Genomic DNA, 27,205 nt, shown 5'->3' with positions numbered 1-27,205 from the left:
AAGAGGAGGTGATCCTAACTAGGACACGTATTGGGCACATGCATCTAACCCATATTTATCTGCTCATAGGGAATATCCTCCTGTTTGTATATATTGTCAGTCTACACGTACGGTGAAGCATATTCTAATAAATTGCAACCATTATAATAATTATCGAAACACAATTTTCACATCTGCAAGAACCTTTAACATTACCTCATCTGATTGGAGACAATCCAGTTCTAGCCAAGTTCTTTGTTTTCTTGAAGCAGACAGGATTATTTAACAGATTTTAACTGGTATTTGTACTATGGAATAGAATCATGCAGAGTATGGCCTTAGTAGCCCTTGTGCCATTAAACAACATATCAACCAACCAATAGTAGAGTAGGCCCTCGATTTAACGGACAAAAAATTTCTGTCTTAAAGGAAAAATTTAGAACCTATTTATATCTGATAGCATCGCACATCAGACAGATTTTCTTAAAATTCCTTCTAATGAAATAAAGGCTGTTTTACTGCTAGATAATGCACCTGCTCACCCTAATGCTTGAGAGGTTAGTTAGAGATGGGCGAATTACCGACTTCCATCACTTGTTGTTGAAGTTGATAGCCTAAACAAATTTAAAGCTCAACTGGACAGGTATTTCGAACGAACGGAGGGGTGAAATGGGAGAGGGTTTTTTTTTTTTTTTTTTTGGCTGATGCTGAATAAGCTTGCTTTCTTGCATCATATGCCTCTACTAATGCTAATGCTAAAATGTTTTTCTGCCTCCTAACACTACTTCACTGATACAGCCAGTGGATTAGGGTGTAATTGTTGCTTGTAAGAGGTTTTTGGAAGAGGTGATGGTTGTTTTGGAAGAAACAGAAGATGCAGAAGAAGATACAAGAGGCACCAGGACACTGCAAAATTTACATGCATACAGCATCAGATCTGCTATTAGCATTAGCATTATTAGAGGCATATGATGCAAGAAAGCAATCTTATGCAGCATCAGCCAAAAAAAAAAAAAAAAAACCACTTCACCCCTCTGTCATTCGAAATACCTGTCCAGCCGAGCCTTTAATTTATTTATACTATCAACTTCCACAAGGGATGGAAGTCTGTTCCACCAGCCAACTACACGCTGGCTGAAGGCAAATTTCTGTACGTCTATCCTACATCTGTCTTTCCTCAATTTGAATTTATGCCCTCTCAGGTGATTATTCTGAGAAAGAGAAAGAATCCCATCAGCATTGAGCATGCTCAAACCATTCAAGGCTTTATACACCTCGCTGGTGCCTAGTCTCCAGACACTGTAATTTGCAAAACTTAAGCCTTTCTTTGTAAGAGCACCCCTTTGTTTGATTCACTAATCTTGTTGCCCTTCTCTGTACTCGTTCCAGCAGCTCTACATCCTTCTTGAAATGAGGCCTCCAGACCTGTATACAGTACATGTGTTGCCTGACCATTGCCTTATACAAGGGAATAATCACCTCCTTATCCCTGCTAGAAAAATTCCTGTATATCATTGACAATACACCATGAGCTACTCTTGTAGCCCGTCTGCACTGCTCAGAGAACTTCATATCTGCCTGCACAATTACCCCCAGGTCCTTTTCATTCTCTACCACTGTCAGTGTAGTACCACAGAATTGATACGTTGCTTTGGGGTTGCTGTTTCCCATATGTAGTACTTTACATTTTTCAATGTTAAACTTCATTTGCCACCTCTCAGCCCATCTGTTCAACCTTTCCAGATCCTGTTGAAGCAGCATAGTGTCAGTAGTGTCCTTGACAACCCTGCCAACCTTTGTATCGTCTGCAAACTTGGACATTAAGCCTGATATACCATCATCAATATCATTTATAAATACAGAAAACAATAATGGACCCAACACTGAACCCTGAGGGACTCCAATAATAACATTAGTCCACGATGAGCAGTGTCCATCGATTACCACTGTCTGTCTTCTCCCCCTCAACCACCCCTTTATCCATAGCAGCAATTTGTCTCCAATTTGTGCAGCAGTCTTCCATGTGCAACAGTATCAAAAGCCTTTCTAAGATCCAAGTATATAATATGAAAGTTATTCCCTGCATCCAGTTCTTTTGTGACTGCATCATAGTATCCAATCAAATTGGTCAAGCAAGACTTCTCTATGACAAAACCATGCTGCGTCCGAGCTATAACTGAAGTCTTGTCTAGATGATCCTGCAGTGCTTCTTTAACCAGTGCCTCCATTAATTTTCCTGGAACAGAAGTTAAACTCACAGGTCTATAATTACTTGTGTCAGCCTTTGATCCTCCTTTGTGAATTGGGGTCACATTTGCACATCTCCAGTCTGTGGGTACCTCCCCTGAGTCCAAGGAAGCTCTCATAATTATGGCTAAGGGTTTGCTTACTTCCTTTGCTGCTTCCTTTAATATAACGTGATGGATCCCATCCACCCCAGGTGCCTTTCTTGTGTTTATCTTCAACAATTTCTCCTCCACTTTACTCTCAGTTATTACAAGATTCTCTAGCTTACTGCCAGAGTTGAATACACCTCTGGCATTCCCCTCGCTGAATAATTCCTCATGTGTGATGCAAAATATTCATTTAGTTTGTTAGCCACCTGAGCAGGATCATCAACAGTTGACCCATCGATATCAAGTGGACCAATCTGATTCATCCCCTTCCTTCTAGAGTTTGCATTAGTAAAGAACTCTTTGCTGTTTTTCTCTGCATCCCTTGCCAAAGATTTCTCGTAATCTGCCTAACCTCCTTTGTAGCTTGGTTACAGATCAACTTGTATCTATCAGAGGCTTCTGTGTCATGTGTTAATGACACAGAAGCCTATCTTCAACTTAGTAGCTATATGGAAAGATACGAAGATTACTACCTTGGCTAATGCTTGGAAGAAGTTGTACGACATAGAACCTGAAATGGACTTTGAGGAAGTTGAGGGATCTAATTTTCAGGACACTCTTCTGAGGGCCGGGAACAAAAATGCAACTGAGAATGATGTGGAACAGTGGCTCGAAAATGATGAAGATGATCCAGACTATCAAATTTTTCCTGAAGGAGAGATTGCGGAAAATGTTCTTCATGGAGAACAAGAGGACAACGATGATGACAAAGATGAAGAATCAGTTGCACCTCATCCTAAATTGTATGTTATAAGACAACATATGGAAAACATCATACGTTATATTGAATCATCATCAGACCCATGTGCTTCCCTATTATGAACATTTTAGAGAATTTTGATCTACAGTAATAAGGAAGCAGCACCAAGGTGCAAGGCAACTGAAGCTTGATGATTTCTTCAAGACCACTTCATCAACTGGACCTGTTTCACCAGAACCCTCTACCAGCAAGGAATTAACACCTGTCCCTCCATATGACAGTTGTTTCTGACTCTGAAAATTGTGATTCTTTCAATTAAGTTAATATTAATATTGAATATGTATTTTTTTTAACATTTTTTGCATGTTTTTTATTCAATGGAGTTTAAGAATTTTAAAGTATTTTTTCCCTCTAAAATGGATTTAAATGAAAAACTAATGATCATATTGAAAACAACTTTGTGTGAGCTTTAAGGGGAAAAAAATAACAAAAAGTGGTGGAAACACTCATTAGTTACATTGTATAGTTTTTGACATGTTTAATTAAAATAAAGTTTGGTTCCTGTCGTAAATTTATTTTTATATTATTTTTAACAGATGTTTTAGTATAAATTACTCAATGTACATTATAATAATATTTTATTCATACTTATACATTATAATACCATTTTAATACATCCTGTACATTTTAAGTTCGTTATTAATATATGTTTTTAAAATAAATTTGATTTGATGGACTTTCGGCAATAGCGGACACACCTTCCCCCAATTAGACCATTAAATCGAGGGCCTGCTGTATTTCTTAGAATTTTTAAGGGCATTTATGCCCCCATAGTTTATATAGCATCTGACAGATACCTCATTAAGATTTATTTATAACAATACAAACAAAGAAATATAAAACAACAGATTTAATAATCCAGTGGATCAGTATGTGCCCCCATCATTTTCATAATTCACTGCCAAGTTCTGTGGGACATCCTTCGTATCATTTGGGGAGTGCAGCATTTGAAAGTGAATCTTACAACTTTTCTGAGCTCATCAGTGGTATTATAATGTTTTGCAAAAGTATCCTTTATGAATTGCCATAATGAATTGTTTCATGTTGATAGATCTGGACTTCAAGGTGGCCATTAAAGGGCAGCTGGCATTAAAGGGGAGCAGCGATTGGCTTGCAGCTCTTTCATTGTCTTTTTTAGTTCTTTCCTTATCGTGCAGCTGACACTAACATGTTCTTCAATAGTGTAATTACTCTGGTCAGCCATTGTTAAATCTAAAAATGTAAAATATCCAATACTAGCTGATTCCAAAATAAAATAAAAATATTTAATTTAATCTTAGGTGAATATGTATAGTATATGTGATATTGGCTAATTATATACATGGGGTAACAGGACTTTGTGACCACCCTGTATGTACTTTTGTCAGCTGTTCGCATTTAGTTTCTGTTTACCCCGCAAAAAACCAAATCTCTATGACAAGATAAGACAGCTCTTGCTGTTGTCTCACAGATGCCACGCTGAGTATCTCTATATTAATATGGAAGCCATTTTCTTGAGATGGCCATTGTGAACAATAGGCCTAACCAATTGGGCTGAAAGTGGTTTCAAATTGATATTTCTTACTAGGTGTGCAGAAAAATGAGAAAATATAAAAATTCCGAATAGTTTTATTTTACGGAATGGGCCAGTTTAGTCTACTAGCTCTGCATAGCAGGGCTAAGCTCCCGTGCTACTCTGACTGGTTGTGTTCAACAAAGAACTTGCGACAAAGAAGAAACGCGCATTTTCGTGCTCCTGCAAATGTGTTTAGGATTGGTCTGAAATGTGCATTTAAGGATCCGAAAGATTTAATATGTCACAGTATTGGCCAACTAGGGAAAGGTGTGTTCATTGTTTACCTTCTCGATGGTAAGCCCTGTTACGTCACTTAGGTGGCAACGAACGTGTAGAGTGGGTCTCTTCAAGACGCCTGGTCAGCGTGAAGAGGAAAAGACCAAACCCTCCAGCATATGACAGCACGACAAAACAAATGGCCCTCAGTCCCCACCAGCTTTCACTCTCCCTCTTATGGCAGCGAGAGGATCAGAGTGGAAGCAGAGGGTGCAATGAATCTCTGGGTACGACCAGGCTGCAATGCACGGAAACTGAACTTGGCCTGTTATAATGTAAGATCACTCATTGGTGAAGACAGGATATTAGAGCTGGAAAAGGAATTAGAAAATGTGAATTGGAATATCATCGGTTTGGCTGAAAAAAGAAGAAGAAATGAATCACTTATAAGTTTATCAAGTGGAAATCTGCCGTACACCAATGGAAACAGTGAAAGGAGTGAATGTGGAGTTGGGTTTCTGGTCCATAAATATTTTAAAAACAACATTTTGGAATTCAAAAGTACATCACCAAGGGTGTCAAGACTAATACTCAAGATTTCTAAGAGGTACAAGCTAAAGATTATAATTATTTATGCATCAACATTGAGTCATGATGATGAAGAGGTTGAAGAAATGTACACCAAAATTGAGAGTCTTCTAGATGAGCAGAAAACCCACTACACTATTATTATGGGGGACTTCAATGCTAAGGTTGGAAAAAGGCAAAACAGTGCAGAAAGAGGAACTATAGGAAATTTTGGAATTGGTGAAAGAAATAAAAGAGGTGAAAGACTTGTGCAATTTGCAGAATCTCAAGGACTGTCCGTAATGAACACTTTTTTCAAGAAAAGGATGAACAGAAAGTGGACATGGAAGAGTCCAAATGAATTAACTACTAATGAAATCGACTTCATCCTCACTAACAGAAGATATATTGTGAATGATGTTACCGTCCTGAATAAGGTAAATGTTGGAAGTGATCACAGAATGGTAAGATGTACACTTGGTATAGATGTAGGAAAGGAAAAAACTGACTCGAGTAAATAATACATAGGTCTTTGAGATAACAGAAGAGGAGAAAAAGCAGTATGTACTGTAACTTAAGAACAAGTTTGAGCTTCTGCAGACTGCTCAGGACCAAGATATCGACGAGGAATATTACAACTTTCTGAAAGTGATAAAGCCCAAGAAACCTATAGGGAAAAAGAAATCCAAAGAAGAAAAAATTAGTCAAGGAACACTTGTCATGATGAACTGAAGACGACAAATGAAGAGCAAGAAAAACACTGACAGGGAGAAAATTGAGTATACTGAGTTATGCAAAGCCATTAGAAAGAGACTCAGAGAGGACATAAGAAGATTTAACACAAGAAAAGTAGAACAAGCATTAAGGGAAAACAAAGGATTTAAATCAGCAGCCATGACCAGTAATACAGAAAGACAAATGATACTGTAACTGAAGAATAGCTATGGTGTACTTATAAACAGCAGAGAAGGCATAATTCAAATAGCAGAAGACTACTATAGAGAATTATACAAGGAGCGAGGGAATGATGCCAGCAGTGGGGAAGATGGATTGCAAAATAGCAACACATACGACATACCCGATATTCTTCCTGATGAGGTAGAACATGCATTGAAGAAAATGAAGAATCAGAAAGCCCCGAGGGAAGATGAAGTTACTGTAGAGTTGTTAAAATTGGGAGGAAGAGACATAACACAGAAACTGGCAAGGCTCTTCACAAAGTGCATTAGAAAAGGTGCGACGCCTAAGCAGTGGAATAATGCAATCATAGTTTTGCTGCATAAGAAAGGAAATAAATCAGAAATTGTAAATTATAGACCAATTAGCTTGTTATCCCACATCTACAAGTTGTTTACAAGGGTCATTACTAACAGATTAGAAAGAATACTTGATGAGAATCAACTGAATGAGCAAGCTGACTTTAGGACAGGATTCTCAACTATGGATCACCTTCACGTAATATCACAGCTAATGGAGAAAGCAAATGAATATAAAACACCATTATGCCTGGCATTTGTGGATTATGAAAAGACATTTGACTCCATACAGCATAAGGCAATGTTTCGGGCACTGGAAAGACAAGGCATAGATACCCCATATATTATGATTTGGAAGAAAATATATGAGATTGCTACCTCCTTTATTAGACTAGACAAAGACAGTAGGAAATTTAAAATCGAGAAAGGAGTTAGCATTAGCATTAGCATTAGTAGAGGCATTTGATGCAAGAAAGCAAGCTTATGCAGCATCAGCCAAAAAAAAAAAAAAAAAAAAAAAAAAAAAAAGTAACATAAATAAATAAAAATAACCACTTCCACTTCACCCCTCTGTTCGTTCGAAATACCTGTCCAGCTGAGCCTTAAACTTATTTAGGCTATCAACTTCCACGACAAGGGATGGAAGTCTGTTCCACCCACCAACCACCCGCTGGCTAAAGGCAAATTTCCGCACATCTATCCTACATCTGTCTTTCCTCAATTTGAATTTATGCCCTCTCAGGTGATTTTTCTGAGCTAGAGGAAGAATCCCATCAGCATTGAGCATGCTCAAACCATTCAAGGCTTTGTACACCTCTATCAGATCACCCCGCTGGTGCCTAGTTTCCAGACACTGTAATTTGCAAAACTTAAGCCTTTCTTCGTAAGAGAACCCCTTTGTCCCATTCACCAATCTAGTTGCCCTTCTCTGTACTCGTTCCAGCAGCTCTACATCCTTCCTGAAATGAGGCCTCCAGGCCTGTATACAGTACTCTAGGTGTGGCCTGACCATTGCCTTATACAAGGGAATAATCACCTCCTTATCCCTGCTAGAAAAATTCCTATATATCATTGACAATACACCATGAGCTACTCTTGCAGCTCGTCTGCACTGCTCAGAGAACTTCATATCTGCCTGCACCACCACCCCCAGGTCCCTTTCATTCTCTACCACTGTCAGTGTAGTACCACAGAGTTGATACGTTGCTCTGGGGTTGCTGTTTCCCATATGTAGTACTTTACACTTGTCAATGTTAAACTTCATTTGCCACCTCGAGGCCCATCTGCTCAACCTTTCCAAATCCTGTTGCAGCAGCATAGTGTCAGTAGTGTCCTTGACAACCCTGCCAACCTTCGTATCGTCTGCAAACTTGGACATTAAGCCTGATATACCATCATCAATATCATTTATAAATACAGAAAACAATAAAGGCCCCAATACTGAACCCTGAGGGACTCCACTAATAACATTAGTCCACGATGAGCAGTGTCCATTGATTACCACTCTCTGTCTTCTCCCCCTCAACCACCCCTTTATCCATAGCAGCAACTTGCCTCCAATGCCACACTGCTCCAATTTGTGCAGCAGTCTTCCATGTGCAACAGTATCAAAAGCCTTTCTAAGATCCAAGTATATAATATCAAAGTTATTCCCTGCATCCAGTTCTTTTGTGACTGCATCATAGTATCCAATCAAATTGGTCAGGCAAGACTTCCCCTTAACAAAACCATGCTGTGTCCTAGCTATAACTGAAGTCTTGTCTAGATGATCCTGCAGTGCTTCTTTCACCAGTGCCTCCATTAATTTTCCGGGAACAGAAGTTAAACTCACAGGTCTATAATTACTTGTGTCAGCCTTTGATCCCCCTTTGTGAATTGGGGTCACATTTGCACATCTCCAGTCAATGGGTACCTCCCCTGAGTCCAAGGAAGCTCTCATAATTATGGCTAAGGGTTTGCTTACCTCCTTTGCTGCCTCCTTTAATATAACTGGATAGATCCCATCCACCCCAGGTGCCTTTCTTGTGTTTATCTTCAACAATTTCTCCTCCACTTTGCTCTCAGTTATTACAAGATTCTCTAGCTTACTGCTAGAGTTGAATACACCTCTGGCATTCCCCTCGCTGAATAACTCCTCATGTGTGAATGTCGATGCAAAATATTCATTTAGTTTGTTAGCTACCCGAGCAGGGTCATCAACAGTTGACCCATCGATCTCAAGTGGACCAATCTGATTCATCCCCTTCCTTCTAGAGTTTACATAAGTAAAGAACTCTTTGCTGTTTTTCTTCGCATCCCTTGCCAAGGATCTCTCGTAATCTGCCTTCGCCTGCCTAACCTCCTTTGTAACTTGGTTACAGATCAACTTGTATCTATCATAGGCGTCCGTGTCACGTGTTAATTTGTATGTATCCCATGCATTTTTCTTCTCTGCCATATGCCTCATTAGTTCATCTGACAACCATTTAGGCCTAAACCTTGAACAATATTTCTTAGTTGGTATGTAAAGCCTAGTAGCTTCCACGATAAGTTCTTTGAATGCTTCCCATTTTGAATTTGCTGTTGGCAATATCATCAGTTGATGCCACTGTATAGAATTTAAATACTGTCTCAGTCCATTGTAGTCGCCTTTACGAAAGCAATACCCCTTCCCTTTACCCCTAATGGTAGTTACCTCTTTGAGTAACTCCCACTTCAGCACACTGTGATCACTGCCACCAAGTGGTTCATTTATCTGCAGATTCTTAATGCATGAAGAATCACTACTGATAATCAAATCAAGAGTATTACTCCCTCTAGTTGCCTCCCGAACATGCTGATGTAGAAAACAATCATCCAATAAATCCACAAAAGCCTTGCTACTGTGTGAGTGACCAGCCCCCAAATTCCAGTCAATATCTGGGAAATTAAAATCCCCCATTATAAGACTCTCTGATTTACTGGCCCACTCTATTTCTCCGAACAGTTTCTTATTATACTCATCAGAGTCATTAGGCCTATAGCACACTCCTACTCTCAATTTTGATCTCCCAATGCTTATGTCACACCAAACTGACTCGACACTGCACTGTCCAGCGATGTCGACTGGCTTCACTTCCTTGGATTTTATGTGTTTTTTAACTAATAGCATAACCCCTCCTCCCTTCCTATCCTGTCTATCCTTTCTGTAGACATTGTACTCCCCAAATTCCAGTTCTGCATTTCTTATATCTGTGTGACACCACGTCTCTGAAATCCCCACAATATCTGCCTTTGATGTTTTGAGCAATACCTCAAATTCATCAAATTTATTTACTAAACTCCTAGCATTGGTGTACACACAAGTATACATGCACCTGTTCTTTTTCTTAGCTACCCTAACACAACCCATGTGTTTACTTGTACCCCAATGATTCCCAGCAGTCTCTGAAATATCCTGCATCTTATTTTCCAGGCTGCGGCTCATTCCAATAGAAGCAGTGCAAGAATCACTTTCACCTCTGCCAGTGGCTACTGTTAATCTATTAGTCCTTGTATCCCCCCAATCTAGCAGTTTTCCGACCCACCTAACATTGCCTCGATACAGTTCAACAAGGAGACACAATATCTCCGAAGCTGTTTATTGCTGCCCTTGAGGAAGCTTTCAGAAGATTAGACTGGTCGTAGAAAGGAGTCAATGTGAATGGAGAGTACCTAAACCATTTACGATTTGCAGATGACATTGTGGTCATAAGCCACGATCCCAAAGAATTAGAGGAAAATCTTAATCAGTTATGCACAGTTAGTAAGGATTTTGGACTAAAGATGAATATGGCTAAAACAAAAGTAATGATGAACAAGTATGCCACAGAAAGGGAAATAATGATTGAAGGAGTAGTAATTGAAAAGGTGGAGTCATATACTTATCTGGGACAAGTTAGTAGCCGTAATAATGATAAATGGCTGGAAGTCAAGAGAAGAATAAATTTTGGATGGATAGTATTCAGGAAATATAGTCACATGCTGAAGAGCAATATCCTAGTTTGTCTGAAATGTAAAATAATGAACCAATGTTTACTCCCCACCATGACTTATGGAAGTGAATTTTGGGCACTCACCAAAAGAATGGAAGAGAAGCTGAGAACTACATAGCAAAGAATGGAATGAATTATTTTGGGAATCCGACTGTTAGATAAGAAGAGAAACACATAGATTAGGCAGCAAACTCAAGTAAAGGACATTCTTATCAAAACTAAAAAACTAAAATGGTCTTGGGCAGGACAACATAGCTTGAAGCCATGATGACAGATGGACTAAGAAAATAACAGAATGGTACCCAAGAGGAGCTAGAAGAAAACCTGGAAGACAAAGTCGGAGATGGATAGATGAAATTCATGAGTTTGTGGGTAGTAAATGGATGGCCAGTGCTCAAAACAGAAGGAACTGGAAAGTTGCTGGAGAGGCCTTCATCCTGCAGTGGATTGAAAATGGCTGATGATGATGATGTGTTCATTGTCAAGCCTTACATTTTAAGTGTGAAAAAGTTGGAGATCATTTTATTTTACTGTGGAATATGGCAATTTCTGAAGGATTGATCAATGGTACGAGACTTAGTCAAAGTTTTGGATCTAGAAATAATAACAGGAGAACCTAAAGGAAAACGGGTACTCTTACCACATGTAGATTTGACTCCATCCGATTCAACTTTGCCATTCTCATTTAAGAGATGGCAGTTTCTATTCGGCTGGCTTTTGCGATGACTATAAATAAAAGTCAAGGGCAAATGTTTGATAGAGTCGGAATTTCGCATATACTAACCCTGTATTTAGTCATGGCCAATTGTATATAGCAATGTCTCGGGTCAGATCATATTAAGATAAGGTTACCAGAAGGGCACAAGAATATAAAAAATGTTGTTTTCAAAGAAGTATTATAGAGACTGTATTAAATTTTATATGTGTGAAATTGTTACGTAAGATGCACATTTTGAATAATGAGAAAGATGGTGAAACAAAAGAAAATTTATAAGTTTCCCCAGATACAAGAAATGAGAAAGAATTCAATGCTTATTGTCTTATCTGCTCACAACAAAACAAGACTACATTTCTTTAGGGCAGTTAAAGAAAAACTCTGCTACTAATTGCAAAATTTGAGCTCTGTGCGTGCAAAGATTTTATGGCTCCAGCTAATAGAGAGTGTTTCTTAAATTTTTGCCATTTTATTGACTTAATTGGCATATTAATTTATTTTCTAGAAATAGCTTTATATTCCTAGTTATGAAGTTAGTTTATTTTGAATTTAGATAGAGATTTTGTTGTAGTATCGGTAAAACTTGTACCATTCAAATACAGGGTTTATATATGCGAAATTCCGACTCTATCAAACATTTGCCCTTGACTTTTATTTATAGTCATCGCAAAAGCCAGCCGAATAGAAACTGCCATCTCTTGCCAACACTGTTGTGATATATTAGAACGTTACGGAACAGTGTAACATATAACTTGGACTAGGTAGCGTAAGGTATAACATAAAACTTGAGGGCGTAATATGTAGCACTGTATTGGGAATCCGTTAGCTTAGAGTAGTATTGGCAATTAATCAATTAATTTATAAATCTTATTAAATTTTATTGTTAATTAGTTCTCCCCTGAACTGTGGTTCAGGGGAGAACTGAATGGGATGATTCTCCAATGCATCACAGTCTAAAAAAAAATATGCAAAATGTAATGTTTGCAGATCTTTCTAGAACAGTACATGATCTAGCCATGGGGGATGTCTTTGTATGTGCTAGGTGCAGAGAATGTGAAATCAGGTGCAACGCAATTTTCTGATGGGCGTCTATGAGAGTTTGAAGAGTCGGGTAGATGCCCTCATAGAAATTAAAATGGGGCCAGTCAATCTCTCAGCTGCCCAACTCAATGCCAGAGCTCACTCTTGTGCACCAGACAACACAGCACAACCTTCAGGGCAGAATGCACTGGTCCCACAGGAGCTAGTTATTGCTGGTGGCTCAACTGTCAGGGAAACGGGAAATATATTGTGCAAAAAGAATAGGTAGAATAGGACCAGGGTATGTTTGCCAGGGGCAAAACTTGACGATATTGTAGAGCAGATATCTATTAAGGGCATGATATCATTGTACATTGGCACTAATAACATTAAGTGCTTATGTCACACCAAAGATCTGCAGATTTTAACAAGTACAGTTCAGTGTCATAAAAAAAATCAAGAAATAGGGTTAAATTTGAAAGTGGCTGCAATTCTGTCCAGACACGATATGATCTAGTATATGATGAGAGCCTTGTCAATCAATTTGGCCCTGGAGAGACTGTGCAAGGCTTATGGGGTAGAATTTTTCTCAGCGTGGTCTCTCCTTAACATGAGACCCCTTCCTACAAGGATGGAATAGACTTAAATATAAAGGGTGCAAGAATATTTGCTGATGCAATCGAGGCAGTTTTAAGTCGGTCGAAAAACTGCTAGCTTGGGGGATTCACAGATTAACGGTGGATGTAGGCAGATGTGGAAATAATTCTTGCACTGCTTCTATTAGAATGAGCAGCAGCCCGGATAAAAAGTCAAGTGCCTGCCTGGCAATCCAAAGGTCGCGGGTTTGAATCCCGCCTCGGGCTTGGATCAGAGTAAAATGCAAAAACCTTTCAGAGGTGCATTATGGCCACAGAAGCCGATGCGCTACCAAAAAAAAAAAAAAAAAAAAAAAAGAATAACTAACAGTAAAAAAAAGTGCATGTACGCCAGTGCTAAGAGTATAGCAAATAAATTTGATGAATTTGAAGTGCTGGTCAAGACATCAAAGGCAGATATGGTTGGGATATCAGAGACATGCTGTCACACAGATATAAGGAATGCAGAATTGGAATTTGGGAAGTAAAATGTGCACAGAAGGGATAGACAGGATAGGAAGGGAGAAGCAGTTATGCTGTTAATTAATAAACATATAAAATCTAAGGAAGTGCATCCAGTTGATATAGGTGGACAGTGCAATGTTCAGTCAGTTTAGTGTGACATAAGCACTGGGAAAGTAAAAATAAGGATAGGAGTTTGTTATAGGACTAATGACTCTGATGAATACAATGAACAATTATACAGAGAAATAGTGTGTCAGTAAATCAGAGTGTCTTATAAGGGGCTTTTAACTTCCCATATATTGACTGGAACTTGTGGATTTGTCAATCGCACACTAGCAAGGCTTTTTTGGATTTATTGGATGATTATTTTCTACAGCAGCAGCAGCATGTTAGAGAGGCAACCAGAGGGAGTAACACTTGATTTAATTATCAGCAGTGATTATTCATGCATTAATAATTTACAGATAAAGGAACCACTAGGTGGGAGTGATCAGTGTACTGATGTGGGATTTACTTAAAGATGTAACTACCAACAGGGGTAAAAGGAAGGGTTTTTGTTTTCATAAAGGTGACTACAGTGGTGTCAGAGATTTTTTAAAATTTTATACAATAGGACCAATTGATGATGTTACCAACAGCAAATTCTAAATGGGAAGCATTCAAGGAAGTAATCTTGGAAGCTACTAGGCTTTTTGTTCCAACTAAGAAATACTGTTCTAGGTTTAGACCCAAATGGATGTCAGATGAACTAATGAGAATCTTGGCAGAGAAGAAAAATGCATATGATGCATATAAACCTATGGCAGATATAAGCTAGTCTGTAATCAAATCACAAAGGAGATTAGGCAAGCGAAGGCAGACTATAAGAAATCTTTAGCAAAGGACGTAAAGAAAAACAGTAAAGACTTCTTTACTTGTATAAACTCTGAAAGTGGTTGAATCAGACTGGTCCACTTGATATCAGTGGTTTGACTGTAGATGATCATTCTCAGATAGCTGCCAAACTAAATGAGTATTTTGCATCTACATTTACACATGAGGAGTTATTCAAGGATTAGAGGGCCAGATGTTTATCAAATTGTAACAGTGAGAGCAAATAACTGAGAGCAACGTGGAGGAAAAATTGTTGAAGTTAAACAACAATTTTTTGTTGTTTAACTTCAACAATTAAGAAACACATAAGAAAGGCACCTGGTGTGGATGGGAATCCATCCAGTTATATTAAAGGAAGCAAATGAAGTAAGCAAACCCTTACCCATAATTATGAGAGAATCCTTGGACTTGGGGGAAGTCCCCATGGACAGGATGTGTGCAAATGTATCTCCAATTCACAAAGGGGATCAAAGGGTGACACGAGTAATTATAGATCTGTTAGTTTGACTTCTGTTCTGGGGAAAATAATGGAGTTACTGGTTAAAGAAGCATTGCAGGATCATCTACACAAGACAGCAGTAATAATTCAGACACAGCATGGTTTTGTCAAGGGGACATCTTGTCTGACCAATTTGATTGGATACTATAATGTGGTCACAAAGGAACTGGATGCAAAAAATAATTTTGATAGCATATACTTGGATTTCAGGAAAGGACAGGATGTGTGCAAATGTATCTCCAATTCACAAAGGGGATCAAAGGGTGACACGAGTAATTATAGATCTGTTAGTTTGACTTCTGTTCTGGGGAAAATAATGGAGTTACTGGTTAAAGAAGCATTGCAGGATCATCTACACAAGACAGCAGTAATAATTCAGACACAGCATGGTTTTGTCAAGGGGACATCTTGTCTGACCAATTTGATTGGATACTATAATGTGGTCACAAAGGAACTGGATGCAAAAAATAATTTTGATAGCATATACTTGGATTTCAGGAAAGCTTTTGATACTATTGCACAGGGAAGACTACTGTGCAGATTGGAGCAGTATGGCATTAAGGGCCTGTTGCTGCAATCGATAAAAGGAATGTTGAGTGGTTATCAATGGGTACTGCTCTACGTGGACTAATATTATTAGTGGTGTCCCTCAGGGTTCGGTGTTGGGCCCATTGTTGTTTTGTATATTTATCAATGATATAGATGAAGGTATCAAGCTTAATGTCAAAGTTTGCAGATGATACAAAGATTGGCAGGATTGTTAATAACAGTAATGACAGTATGCTGCTCCAACAGGATCTGGAATAGTTGGGTAGATGGGCTGAGAAGTGGCAACTGAAGTTTAACATTGACAAATGCAAATTACTGCATATGGGTAGCAGTAATCCCAGAGAAATGTGGTGTTACACTCAGGGTAGTGGAGAATGAAAGGAACGAGGCGAGCAGGGATAAGGACATGATTATTCCCTTGTATAAGGAAATGGTTAAGCCACACCTTGAGTACTGCATACGGGTCTGGAATACGCATTTTAGGAAGGATGTAGAGTTGCTAGAACGAGTACAGAGAAGGGAAACAAAGGAGTGCTCTTACAAAGAAAGTCTTAAGTCTGCCTCTTACAGCATCTGGAGAGTAGGCACCTGTGAGGCAATCTGATTGAGGTGTATAAGGCCTTTAATGGATTGAGCAGGCTCAATGCTGATGGGATTCTTCCTCTTGCTCAGATTAGAAACTTGAGCGGGCATAAACCGAAATTGAGGAAAGACAGTTGCAGAATAGATGTGTGGAAATTGCTTTAAGCGAGCGGGTAGTTTATTGTTGGAACAAGCTCCGATCTGTCGTAGTTGATAGGTTAAATAAATACAAGGCAGAACTAGACAAACATTTTAAACGGATGGATGGGTGAAATGCTGATTGGCGAAATGCTGTAAAAGATTGCTTTCTTGAATCATATGCCTTTACTAATGCTAATTTTTTCAACGGGTACAGCTAGTAAGAAGTGAAATAAAAGAAACTTTCTGGCATCTGTTAAACACCAAACAAAAAATTGCTTTCTCATAATTCATATTATATCAAAATGAATATAATATCATAATATAATGTTAATTATGAAAATATCATGTCAAAATATTATATCATATTGGTGGGAGAAAGGTACACTGAAAGATTTGATTTTATTTCCATATTTAAAAAAATAAGAAAAAAACTTTTATAAATTGATGTTTTCCAGTGGAGGATTAACACTGCAGCAGTGGGATTACACTTGTTGAAGTTCATCTTAATTGTTGCCCACGTTAATTGTTGATTGAAGCCCATGTTAATTGTTGGTTGGCAATAAAAAATATATGAATTTTCGTACCTACCTAAATGTAGACAAATTTTTATTGGTTGTTTTTGGAATTGTTTTCCGAGAATTATAATGGGAAAACACTTTTATGGTGAAAAGTAATAACAAATGTGGTAACTGTATCATTGTATTTGTTACTGTTTTTCTCTCACTAGTTCTGTTATCATATACAGTACTTAGATTTTAGGAAAGCTTTTGATACTATTGCACATGGAAGACTACTGTACAAGTTGGAACAGTATGGCATTAAGGGCAATTTACTGCTAGGGATAAAGGGATAGTGTAGTAGGAGAAACAGAGGTAATCAATGGATCAATGTTGTTAATGGATTTCCCCCCCCCCAGATGTCGTGTTGGGCCAATTGTTGTTTTCCGTATTTTTCAATGATATTGATGAAGGTATATCAGACTTAATGTCCAAATTTGCAGATGATATAAAGGTTGGTAGGGTTGTTAATGACAGTAAGCACGGTATACTACTGCAACAGACTAGAGAAGTTGAGGAGATGGGCCCGAGAGGTGGCAACTGAAATTTAACATTGACAAATGCAAAGTACTGCATATGAGTAGCAGTAACACCAGAGTAACATACCTAACTGTGTGTTACTACGCTCAGGGTAGTGGAGAATGAAAAAGACCTGGGGTAATTGTGCAGTTAGTGGAGACATTTATGAAGTTTTCTGAGCAGTGCAGACAGGCTGCAAGAGTAGCTCATGGGGTCTTGTCATTGATATATAGGAATTTTGCTAGCAGGGATAAGGAGGTGATTATCCCCTTGTATAAGGCAATGGTCAGGCCGCACCTTGACTACTGCATGCAGTTCTGGAGGCCTCATTTTGGGAGGGACGTGGAGCTGCTGGAATGAGTGCAGAGGGGGGGGTGGCTAGATTGGTGAGTGGAGCAAAGGCTTGCTCTTGCCAAGAAAGGCTTAAGTTGAGCAAATTGCAGTATCTGGAGACTGGGCACTTGCAGGTTGATCTGATTGAGGTGTGTAAGGCCTTGAATGGTTTGAGTGGGCTTAGTTCTGATTGGATTTTTTCTCTTGCTCAGATTCCGTACCTGAGGTGGCATGGGTTCAGATTGAGGAAGGACAGTTGTGGACTGGATGTGTGGAGGTTTGCATTTAGCCAGTGGGTGGTTGATTGCTTGAACAAACTTCCATCTGTCTTTGTGGAAGTCGGCAGCTTGAATAGGTTTAGGTCTGAATTAGACAAGCTTTTGGAGTGAACGGATGGGTGAAGCAGGAAGAGTTTTTTTTTTTTTTTGGCTGATGCTATATAAGCTTGCTTTCCTGTATTATATACCTCTACTAATGCTATTTGTGTTATTTTATTTCTAGCTTTAGAAATGTCTTGAAGTGATATATTTAATTATATGTGAAATAATGATGTTGCTACACAATTCCTCTCCAGGTGTTTTTTGTGTAGAAGTCTTTTATAATATAACTGCTTCTGTTTCAAAGCATGTTGGATGATTTATTTTGTTTGTTTGTTCAGTCATTTCTGTTCAGATGGCTTGATATTTTTTTAATTTAAGTTAGATACTGTGTTTCACTAGATCGTCGGTATAGCTTAGCTTAATACTGTGTTTCATTCTTTCCTTTATTATTAATATATTTGACAAAAGATGTATTACTTTTGGATGATCTCTTCAATCACAGTGTATGAGCACTTAGGCATTATAGCCTAAATGGCTTTTTGTTATCCAAATAACTGTCATAAATTACATAGATTGTGCAACTCATAGGTCAAGTTTCTTCTACTACTATGAGCATAAAGCATGATAGAATAGATGGTCTATGACAAAGAGCTATCCCAGGTGTTCTATAGACATCAGTAGTCTTATATGAGGTGAGGTTGAAAGATTCTTTATTTATTTATTTTTTTTTTTTTTGGGTTATAATGAAAACAGTGAAGGCAATATTTGTTCAGAATGAAACTAGTGATATTCACATTTTGTACAGTTCAGTGTGCCAAATTTGAAATAAAGTTTATAAAATTTGAAAAATGGAAGCAGATAAGAGTTTCTAAAATGTTATATATTTTTAAAATGTTTTTAAAACTGTTTATGTGGCAGAGTAGAGGCAGTGAGATTATACACTAACTGATACAGAAGCCTCCTGGAGAGTTACCAGTAGGTTCTGACTACCTTGCGGTTGACATCTGAACACTGTTTTAGAGCTGTATCCTTTAAATGTAAGGAAGATTGGATCTCATAGTGATGCCCATCATAGCCTCAAAATACATCAACATGCTGCATGATGGAGGAGTTGGTGGGCAGCCAGTGCTTTGCTCTGGAGACTAAACTTGAGTTCAACTACTTTAGTATTGTACTGATTGATGAGATTTATCTACCACCTTATATTGCCTAATTACACAGAGGGTTGGCATTCCATCATGTAGTGTGGAAGCCACACCTTTACCCCTGCTTATGTTGATTCTCACCTGGGTGGTCACCTCCAGTATACTAGATGCCATATTTCAGGACTTGCAAAAATGGATTATACTCAGGGTACCATTGTGAAGGAGTAAGCAGAGGATTTGCTTGTCGCAGAATGACTGGACGTTTCCAAAATTCAGTCCACTTGACTCAAGTGTCACCTGAATATCTGTTCCATCAGCGTTTTACACTCCCAGATGCTCAGCTTGTCGTGGCTGAGTGAATGTCTGTGAGCATCAAGGACCTTATTATACACATAATAAGCAAAATATATGCACATGTGCGTGTTTAAAGTTTCACCTCAGTAGAAATTGACAGTGTGTGTGATGTAAAGTTTGACTGGCAGCTATCTGTTGGAATCAGCAGTGTTGAAAATGGATGCATAGTTCTGGGATTAAGGCATACAGAAGTGGGATGTGAAATTCTTGACCAAATTATGGACTCATTTTTAATATACTACTAGGGGGCTGCACTCGCTTCTTTTGATAACATAAAATACAATACTTACGGAAGCTTTCAACACTGTCTCTCTTCCTCTGCTATGAATACATAAATAAGTTACATATGAAAATCAAGAATGGTACCACATGGCCATGTTAGATAAACATAGTGCGTGACCACGCTTAAACAGAAGCTTGTTTTAGCACCGGAAAAAAGCTTCTGTTATGTATTTTAGTATTTGTTACGTATTACTACGTAACCTGCATCTCTCTTCTCCCATTGGCTGAATAAATATCACTAGGAGGAAAATTATTTTAATGTATAGAAAGATATATAATGATAAAAAGTATTTGTTTGTAATATACTTGTATGCACACATGTATATACAAAAACACCCCTAGCCTACTTATCAGGTGACCATTATATGTCATTCAATTTGATAATAAATGAAGCAGATTTGCATATAGATAACATAATCAGTAAAAGAACTTTTATCTCTAAGTTAATATAGGCCTAATAAGATGTTTCAAATTGTGTGCTTTCAATTCTTTGTAGTATTACATTGTAAGGCGTATATCCATGGGCCGTATTTTTCTGGACCACATTGGAGGATTACGTTTATTTTCTTGTGCTACTTGTGATACTATTCTCACAAACAGGAACGAATTAATTAGCACCAGGTTTACAGGAGCAACTGGAAGAGCATTTCTGTTTAATAGAGTTGTGAACCTTACCTACAGGTAATTGCTTTGTTTACTTTTTGTGATATATATGTATTTATAATTTATTGTAGAAGCTGCTTGTTGATAGATGAACAGAGTTGTTTAAAAACAAATTTATGTAGCTTTTATTCATTTTTGTTATTTATAGTAGATATACTTTATTTTAGTATCACCTAAGTTCATAAAAATATAGAAATGGGAATTTAACATTTGTATATCTAGGATTTCCTTTTTTGGTGAATGCATACTACAAAAAAAATTTCATTAGCGAAAAGATTTTAGGTATAAATTGTTTAAAATAATTAAAAGAAGAACAAAGTTGCTTCGACAGAATTTTACTTCTCTTAATCTAGTTAAGCATATAATAGATGTTCAAGTGTCATTCAGCCTTATCAGTGTATCTGTTTTTTCATCTGCCATATTTGCAAGTGGATTATTTTGTTACCACATTACTGATATTCAGGCCAAATGGTATAAATAGCTGTCAATACCTATCTTCATATATTTTAGAGAGACGAAAAAATAAATAAATAAAGCCTCCTTTCCTTTACATATTTGAACTTGTGTATGCAGGGCTGACCTCAAGTTCTGCGGAGCCTAGGTGCAAAAATTAATATGGGGGGGTTACAGTAAGGTAATCCCCCTTACCTTAATTCTAAGGTAAGGGGGATTACCTGAATTCACCTCAATCTTGTCTAGATTGAGGTGAATTCCATTTTTTGGGATTTTCGGATGCCTTTCATTCTGGATCATAGATGTATATTCTCCCTTCCCCAAAGGACCACGTGAACCATATGGATTTTCCTGGAAAAACTCAAAGCACTAATAAAAACAGAAAATTTATTAGTGAAAATATTTTACTAATAAATGCAGGAATATATACATTGTCATAACAACATAGCTTACTGTTTTTATGATTATATTGATATACTTAATATTTAATGTGCTTTGCTTGATTGACAGTGCAGTACTACCACTTTGCTCATGGTGGCGTGAATTGGTTAAACTCATGTTTAGTCTCTGGCAACCCCATCTCTTCCATCATGCAGTACGAGTGATGTATTTTGAGGCTATGATAAGTGTCATGGCGAGATCCAATAATCCATGCATTAGTATTGGCAAGAATGCAAGTTTATACAGCATCAGCCAAAAATAAATAAATGCAACATTTTCCATATCACATCTTTACCCCTTCTAACAATTTTTATAGTTCTTTTTTGAATTTATTCAAACTACCCACTTTTACAACAACAGATTGAAATTTGTTCCAGCAGTCAACTGCCCACTGAGGACATTTACGCATATATATCCAGATACATGGACTAATAGGACTAAACTAGATAGCGTAATACATAGCACTGTACTAGGAATCTGTTAGTTTAGTATAGTATTAGCAATTAATCAATTAAATTTATAAATCCTTTTAACTTTTATTGTTAATTAAATTGTATTTAAATGGAAATCATGACCCAGGCTAGAGCAGCAAAGCAACTTGTGCAAAGTAGCGAAAGTGCTGTGGTTCGTGGGAGAACCATAGGGGATGATTCTCCAATGCATCACAGTTTAAAAAAATGTGCAAAATGTGACATGTTTGCAGATCGCTCTCGAACTAGACATGATCTAGCCATGGATGATGTCTTTATGTGTTAGGTGCAGAGAATGTGAATAAATTAGGCGCCAACTCAGCATTGTGATGGGCATCTATGAAAGCTTGAAGAGACGGGTGTATGCCCTCGAAGGAATTAAAACGGGGGGCTCAATGCCAGAGCACACTTTTTTGCACCAGGCAAACAGCGGCAACCTTCAGGGCAGAATGCACTGGTTCCACAACAGCTAGTTATTGTTGGTGACTCAATTGTCAGGGAAATGGGAAATAAATTGTGTAAAAAGGATAGGTAGAATAGGATAAGAGTATGTCTGCGAGGGGCAAATGTTGGTGACGCTGTAGAGCAGATATCATCTTTTAAGGGCCCAAAAGGTGATATCCTTGTACGTGTTGGCACTAATGACATTAAGTGTAGGTGATCTGTGGATTTACTAAGCAAGTACAGGTCAATGCTGAAAAAAAGTCATGAGTTAAGGTTAAATTTAAGTGTCTGCAATCCTGCCCAGACACGATAGGAGGGAGTATATGATGAGAGCCTTGTCAATCAGTTTAACCATGGAGAGATTGTGCAGGGCTCGTGGGGTAGAATTTTTCTCAGCATGGTCTGTGCTTGTTAACAGGAGAGATTGCTTCTACAGTGATGGGATACACAAATAGAAGGGGTGCAAGAATATTTGCTGATGCTATCGAGGGAATGTTAGGTGGGTTGGAAAACTGCTAGCTTGAGGGAATTTACAGACTAATAGATTAACAGTAGCCACAGGCAGAGGTGGAAATGATTCTTGCACTGATTCTATTGGAATGAGCAGAATGCCAGAAAGTCAGTTGCTGGGATCATGAAACAAGTAAATACATGGGTTGTTCAGAACTGCTGGGGGTCATGAAACAAGTAAATACATGGGTTGTGTTAGAGTAACTAAGAGTAAGAACAGGTTGATGTATACTTGCATGTACACAAATGCTAGGAGTACATGCAAATATACATGGATGTACACAAATAATTTTCTTGAATTTGAAGTGCTGGGTAAGATGTTGTTGTTTTTTGATTTTTAGGAGCATTAGCAACTAAGGCCATATTGCTCCGGGATAGAAGGTGGTCATTCTCTGAACCTTTCCGCATCCTCCGTATTTGGTGGTGACGGGCTTGAACCCCGGTCTAATCAAGCAGCGTGTGCTACACACTGCTGCTCCTTCCCACCTGGCTACGTCTGAGTAAGACATCCAAGGTGGATATTGTTGGGATATCAGAGACGTGGTGATATATAAGTGATGCACATTTGGAATTTGAGGAATACAATGTGTGCAGAAAGGACAGACATGATAGGAAGGGAGAAGGGGTTATGCTGTTAGTTAAGAAACATAAAAGCTAAGGAAGTTCATCCAGTTGACATAGATGGACAGCGCAATGTTCAATCAGCTTGGTGTTTTTAAGCACTGGGAATGCAAAAATGAGGGTAGGAGTTTGTTATAGGCCTAATGACTCTGATGAGTACAATGAACAATTATACAGAGAAATAGAGTGGGCCAGTAAAGCAGAGTGTCTTATAATGGGGAATTTTAAATTTTCAGATATAGACTGGAACTTGTGGGTTGGTCACTCATACACTAGCAAGGCTTTTGTGGATTTATTGGATGATTGTTTTCTACAGCAGCATGCCAGAGAGGCAACTAGAGGGAGCAAAACTCTTGATCTGATTATCAGCAGTGATTATTAATGCATTAATAATTTACGGATAAAGGAACCACTAGGTGGTAGTGATCACAGTGTAGTAATGTAGGATTTACTTAAAGATGTAACTACCATCAGGGGTAAAAGGAAGGGTGTTTGCTTTCGTAAAGGCAACCACAGTGGTCTCAGATTTTTTCAGGTTCTGTACAGTGGGACCAACTGATGATGTTACCAACAGCAAATTCTAAATTGGAAGCATTGAAGGAAGTAATTTTAGAAGCTATTAGGCTTTATGTTCCAACGAAGAAATACTGCTCTACTTTCAGGTCCAAATGGATGTCAGATGAACTAATGAGACTCATGGCAGAGAAGAAAAATGCATGGATTGCACATAAATTGTCAGGTGACACAGAAGCCTATTAGCAAAGGCAAGTGATGCAAGAAAACAAGCTTATATAGCATCAGCAAAAAAAAAAAAAAAAAAACCCTTAGTTCACCCATCCACTCACTACAAATGTTTTTCTCTCCAAATTTGAGCAGAATGCCAGAAAGTCAGTTAAAAAACTGACTTTCTGGCATTCTGCTCATTCCAGTAGAATCAGTGCAAGAATCATTTCCACCTCTGCCTGTGGCTACTGTTAATCTATTAGTCTGTAAATTCCCTCAAGCTAGCAGTTTTCCAACCCACCTGTCAAGTTCTCCCTTGAATCTATTTAAGATGTCAACTTCTACAACGACAGATGGAAGTTTGTTCCAGCAATCTACCACCCTCTGGCCAAAGGCAAACTTCTGCACATCTATCCTACAACCATCTTTCCTCAGTTTGAATTTATGCCCTCTCAGGCAATTATTCTGAGCAAGAGGAAGAATCCCATCAGCATTGAGCATGCTCAAGCCATTCACTGCTTTATACACCTCAATCAGATCACCTTGCAGGTGCCTAGTCTCCAGACACTGTAATTTCCAAAACTTAAGCTCTTTCTTTGTAAGAGCAACCTTTTGTTCCATTCACTAATCTTGTTGCCCTTCTCTGTACTCATTCCAACAGCTCTACATCCTTCTTAAAATGAGGCCTCCAGACCTGTTGTGATCTGACCGTTGCCTTATACAAGGGGATAATCACCTTCTTATCCCTGCTAGAAAATTTCCTGTATATCATTGATAAGACACCATCAGCTGCTCTTGCAGACCATCCGCACTGCTCACCACTGTCAGTGTGGCACCACAGAGTTCATATGTTACTCTGGTATTACTGCTTCCCATATATAGTAGTTTACATTTGTCAGTGTTAAACTTCATTTGCATCTCTCAGCCCATCTGCTCAACTTTTCTAGATCCTGTTGCAGCAGTGTACTGTCATTAACAACCCTGCCAACCTTCATATCGTCTGAGCAAACTTGTACATTAAGCCTGATATACCATCATCAATATCATTTATAAATACAGAAAACAACAATGGACCCAACACTGAACCCTGAGGGACTCCACTAATAACATTAGTCCACAAAGAGCAGTGTGCATGGATTACCACTCTGTCTTCTCGGGCTCAACCATCCCTTTACCCATAGCAGCAATTTGCCTCCAATGCCACACTGCTCCAATTTGTGCAGCAGTCTACCATGTGCAACAGTATCAAAGGATTTTCTAAGATCCAAATATATGATATCAAAGTTATTCTTTGCATCCAGTTCCTCTGTGACTACATCATAGTATCCAAACAAATTAGTCAGATAAGACTTCCCCTAAACAAACCCATGCTGTGTCTGAGCTATAATTGAAGTCTTGTCTAGACAATCCTGCAATGCTTCTTTAACCAGTGCCTCCATTAATTTTCCTGGAACAGAAGTTAAATTAACAGGTTTGTAATACTTGTCTCCCCTTTGATCCTCCTGTGTGGATTGGGGTCACATTTGCACATCTGCAGTCCATGGGTACCTCCCCTGGGTCCAGGGAAGCTCTCATAATTATAGCTAAGGGTTTGCTTACTCTCTTTGCCACCTCCTTTAATATAACTGGATAGATTCCATTCACCCCAGGTGCCTTTCTTGTGTTTATTGTTGAAGATAAAAACACAAGAAAGTGGTTATCTTCAACAAGTTCTCAATTAATTCATTCTCAGTTATTACAAGATTATCTAGCTTACTGCCAGACTTGAATACACCTCTGGCATTCCCCTCCATAAATAACTCCTCATGTGTGAATGTCGATGCAAAATATTCATTTAGTGCATTATCTACCTGAGCAGAATCATCAACAGTTGAACCATCGATATCAAGTGGACCAATCTGATTCATCCCCTTCTTTCTAGAGTTTACATAAGTAAAAAACTCTTTGCTGTTTTTCTTTGCATCCTTTGCCAAAGATTTCTTGTAATCTGCCTTTGCCTGCCTAACCTCCTTTGTAACTTGATGAATATAATAACTATAACAGGACTACCAGTAAAAGAAGGATGCTGGAAGTATTTGGTTTTGTACAGCTGTAACTTGTTACAGACCAGCTTATATCAAACATAGGCTTCTGTGTCACATGTTAATTTATACTCATTGCATTTTCCTTCTGTGTCACATGTTAATGTATATGTATTGCATTTTTCTTCTGTGTCACATGTCTAATTAGTTCATCTGACATCCATTTAGGCCTACATCTTGAACAGTATTTCTTTGTTGGTATGAAAAGCCTAGTAGCTTCCAAGATTAATTCTTTGAATGCGTCCCATTTTGAATTTGCTGTTGGTAGCATCATCACTTGGTTCCACCGTATAGAATTTAAATACTGTCTCTGACCACCCTAGTCACCTTTACGAAAGCAAAAAGCCTTCCCTTTACCCTGATGCTAGTTGCCTTTTTGAGTAAATCCCACTTCAGCACACTGTGATCACTACCACCTAGTGGTTCCTTTATCTGCAGATTCTTGATGCATGAAGAATCATTATTGATAATCAGATCAAGAGTATTACTTCCTCTAGTTGCCTCCCGAACATGCATGGAAAGTGTAGGAAACAATCATCCAATAAATCCACAAAAGCCTTGCTAGTGTATGAGTGTCCAACCCACAAATTCCAGTCAGTATCCGGGAAATTAAAATCCCCCATTATAAGACACTAATTTACTGGCCCACTCTATATCTCTGAACAGTTGCTCATTATACTCATCAGATTCATTAGGCCTATAACACACACACACACACCTACTCTCATTTTTCCTTTCCCAGTGCTTATGTCACACCAAACAGACTCAACATTGCATTGTCCACCAACATCAAATAGATGCACTTCCTTAGATTTTGTTTGTTAACTAACAGCATAACCCCTCCTCCCTTTCTGTCCTTTCTGTACACATTGTACTCCCCAAATTCCAGTTTTGCACTGCTTATGATTATGATTAGCCATAAGGTGCAAGGAAGCCTGAGGCTTATGCTGCACCATCCAAAAAAAAAATCCTGTGTTACCGTGAGAGAGAGAGAGAGAGAGAGAGAGAGAGAGAGAGAGAGAGAGAGAGAGAGAGAGAGAGAGAGAGAGAGAGAGAGAGAGAGAGAGAGTGAGTGTGTGTGTGTGTGCG

The 27,205-nt window shown here is 38.4% G+C and overlaps 1 protein-coding gene across 3 annotated transcripts in view; it reads left to right on the top strand.

The window, feature by feature from the left end:
* LOC150088346 (protein yippee-like 5) overlaps positions 1 to 27,205 on the top strand; it is a 193,025-nt gene that overhangs the window by 51,487 nt on the left and 114,333 nt on the right. For all 3 annotated transcript variants that reach the window (XR_016546789.1, XM_090370732.1, XM_090370731.1), the window contains exon 3: positions 20,207 to 20,391. Coding sequence is in view for 2 of the 3 variants with exons in the window: in XM_090370732.1 (XP_090226858.1) it covers positions 20,231 to 20,391 (161 nt within the window). In the remaining variant the exon portion in view is untranslated. The remainder of the gene's footprint in view (positions 1 to 20,206; positions 20,392 to 27,205) is intronic.

This window comes from Mastigoproctus giganteus, chromosome 3 (genome assembly GCF_048544385.1).
Source record: "Mastigoproctus giganteus isolate SK-2022 chromosome 3, ASM4854438v1, whole genome shotgun sequence".
Taxonomy (NCBI): Eukaryota; Metazoa; Arthropoda; class Arachnida; order Uropygi; family Thelyphonidae; genus Mastigoproctus; species Mastigoproctus giganteus.
Note: the sequence above shows the minus strand (reverse complement) of the source record. Positions and strands in the feature narration are given on the sequence as shown.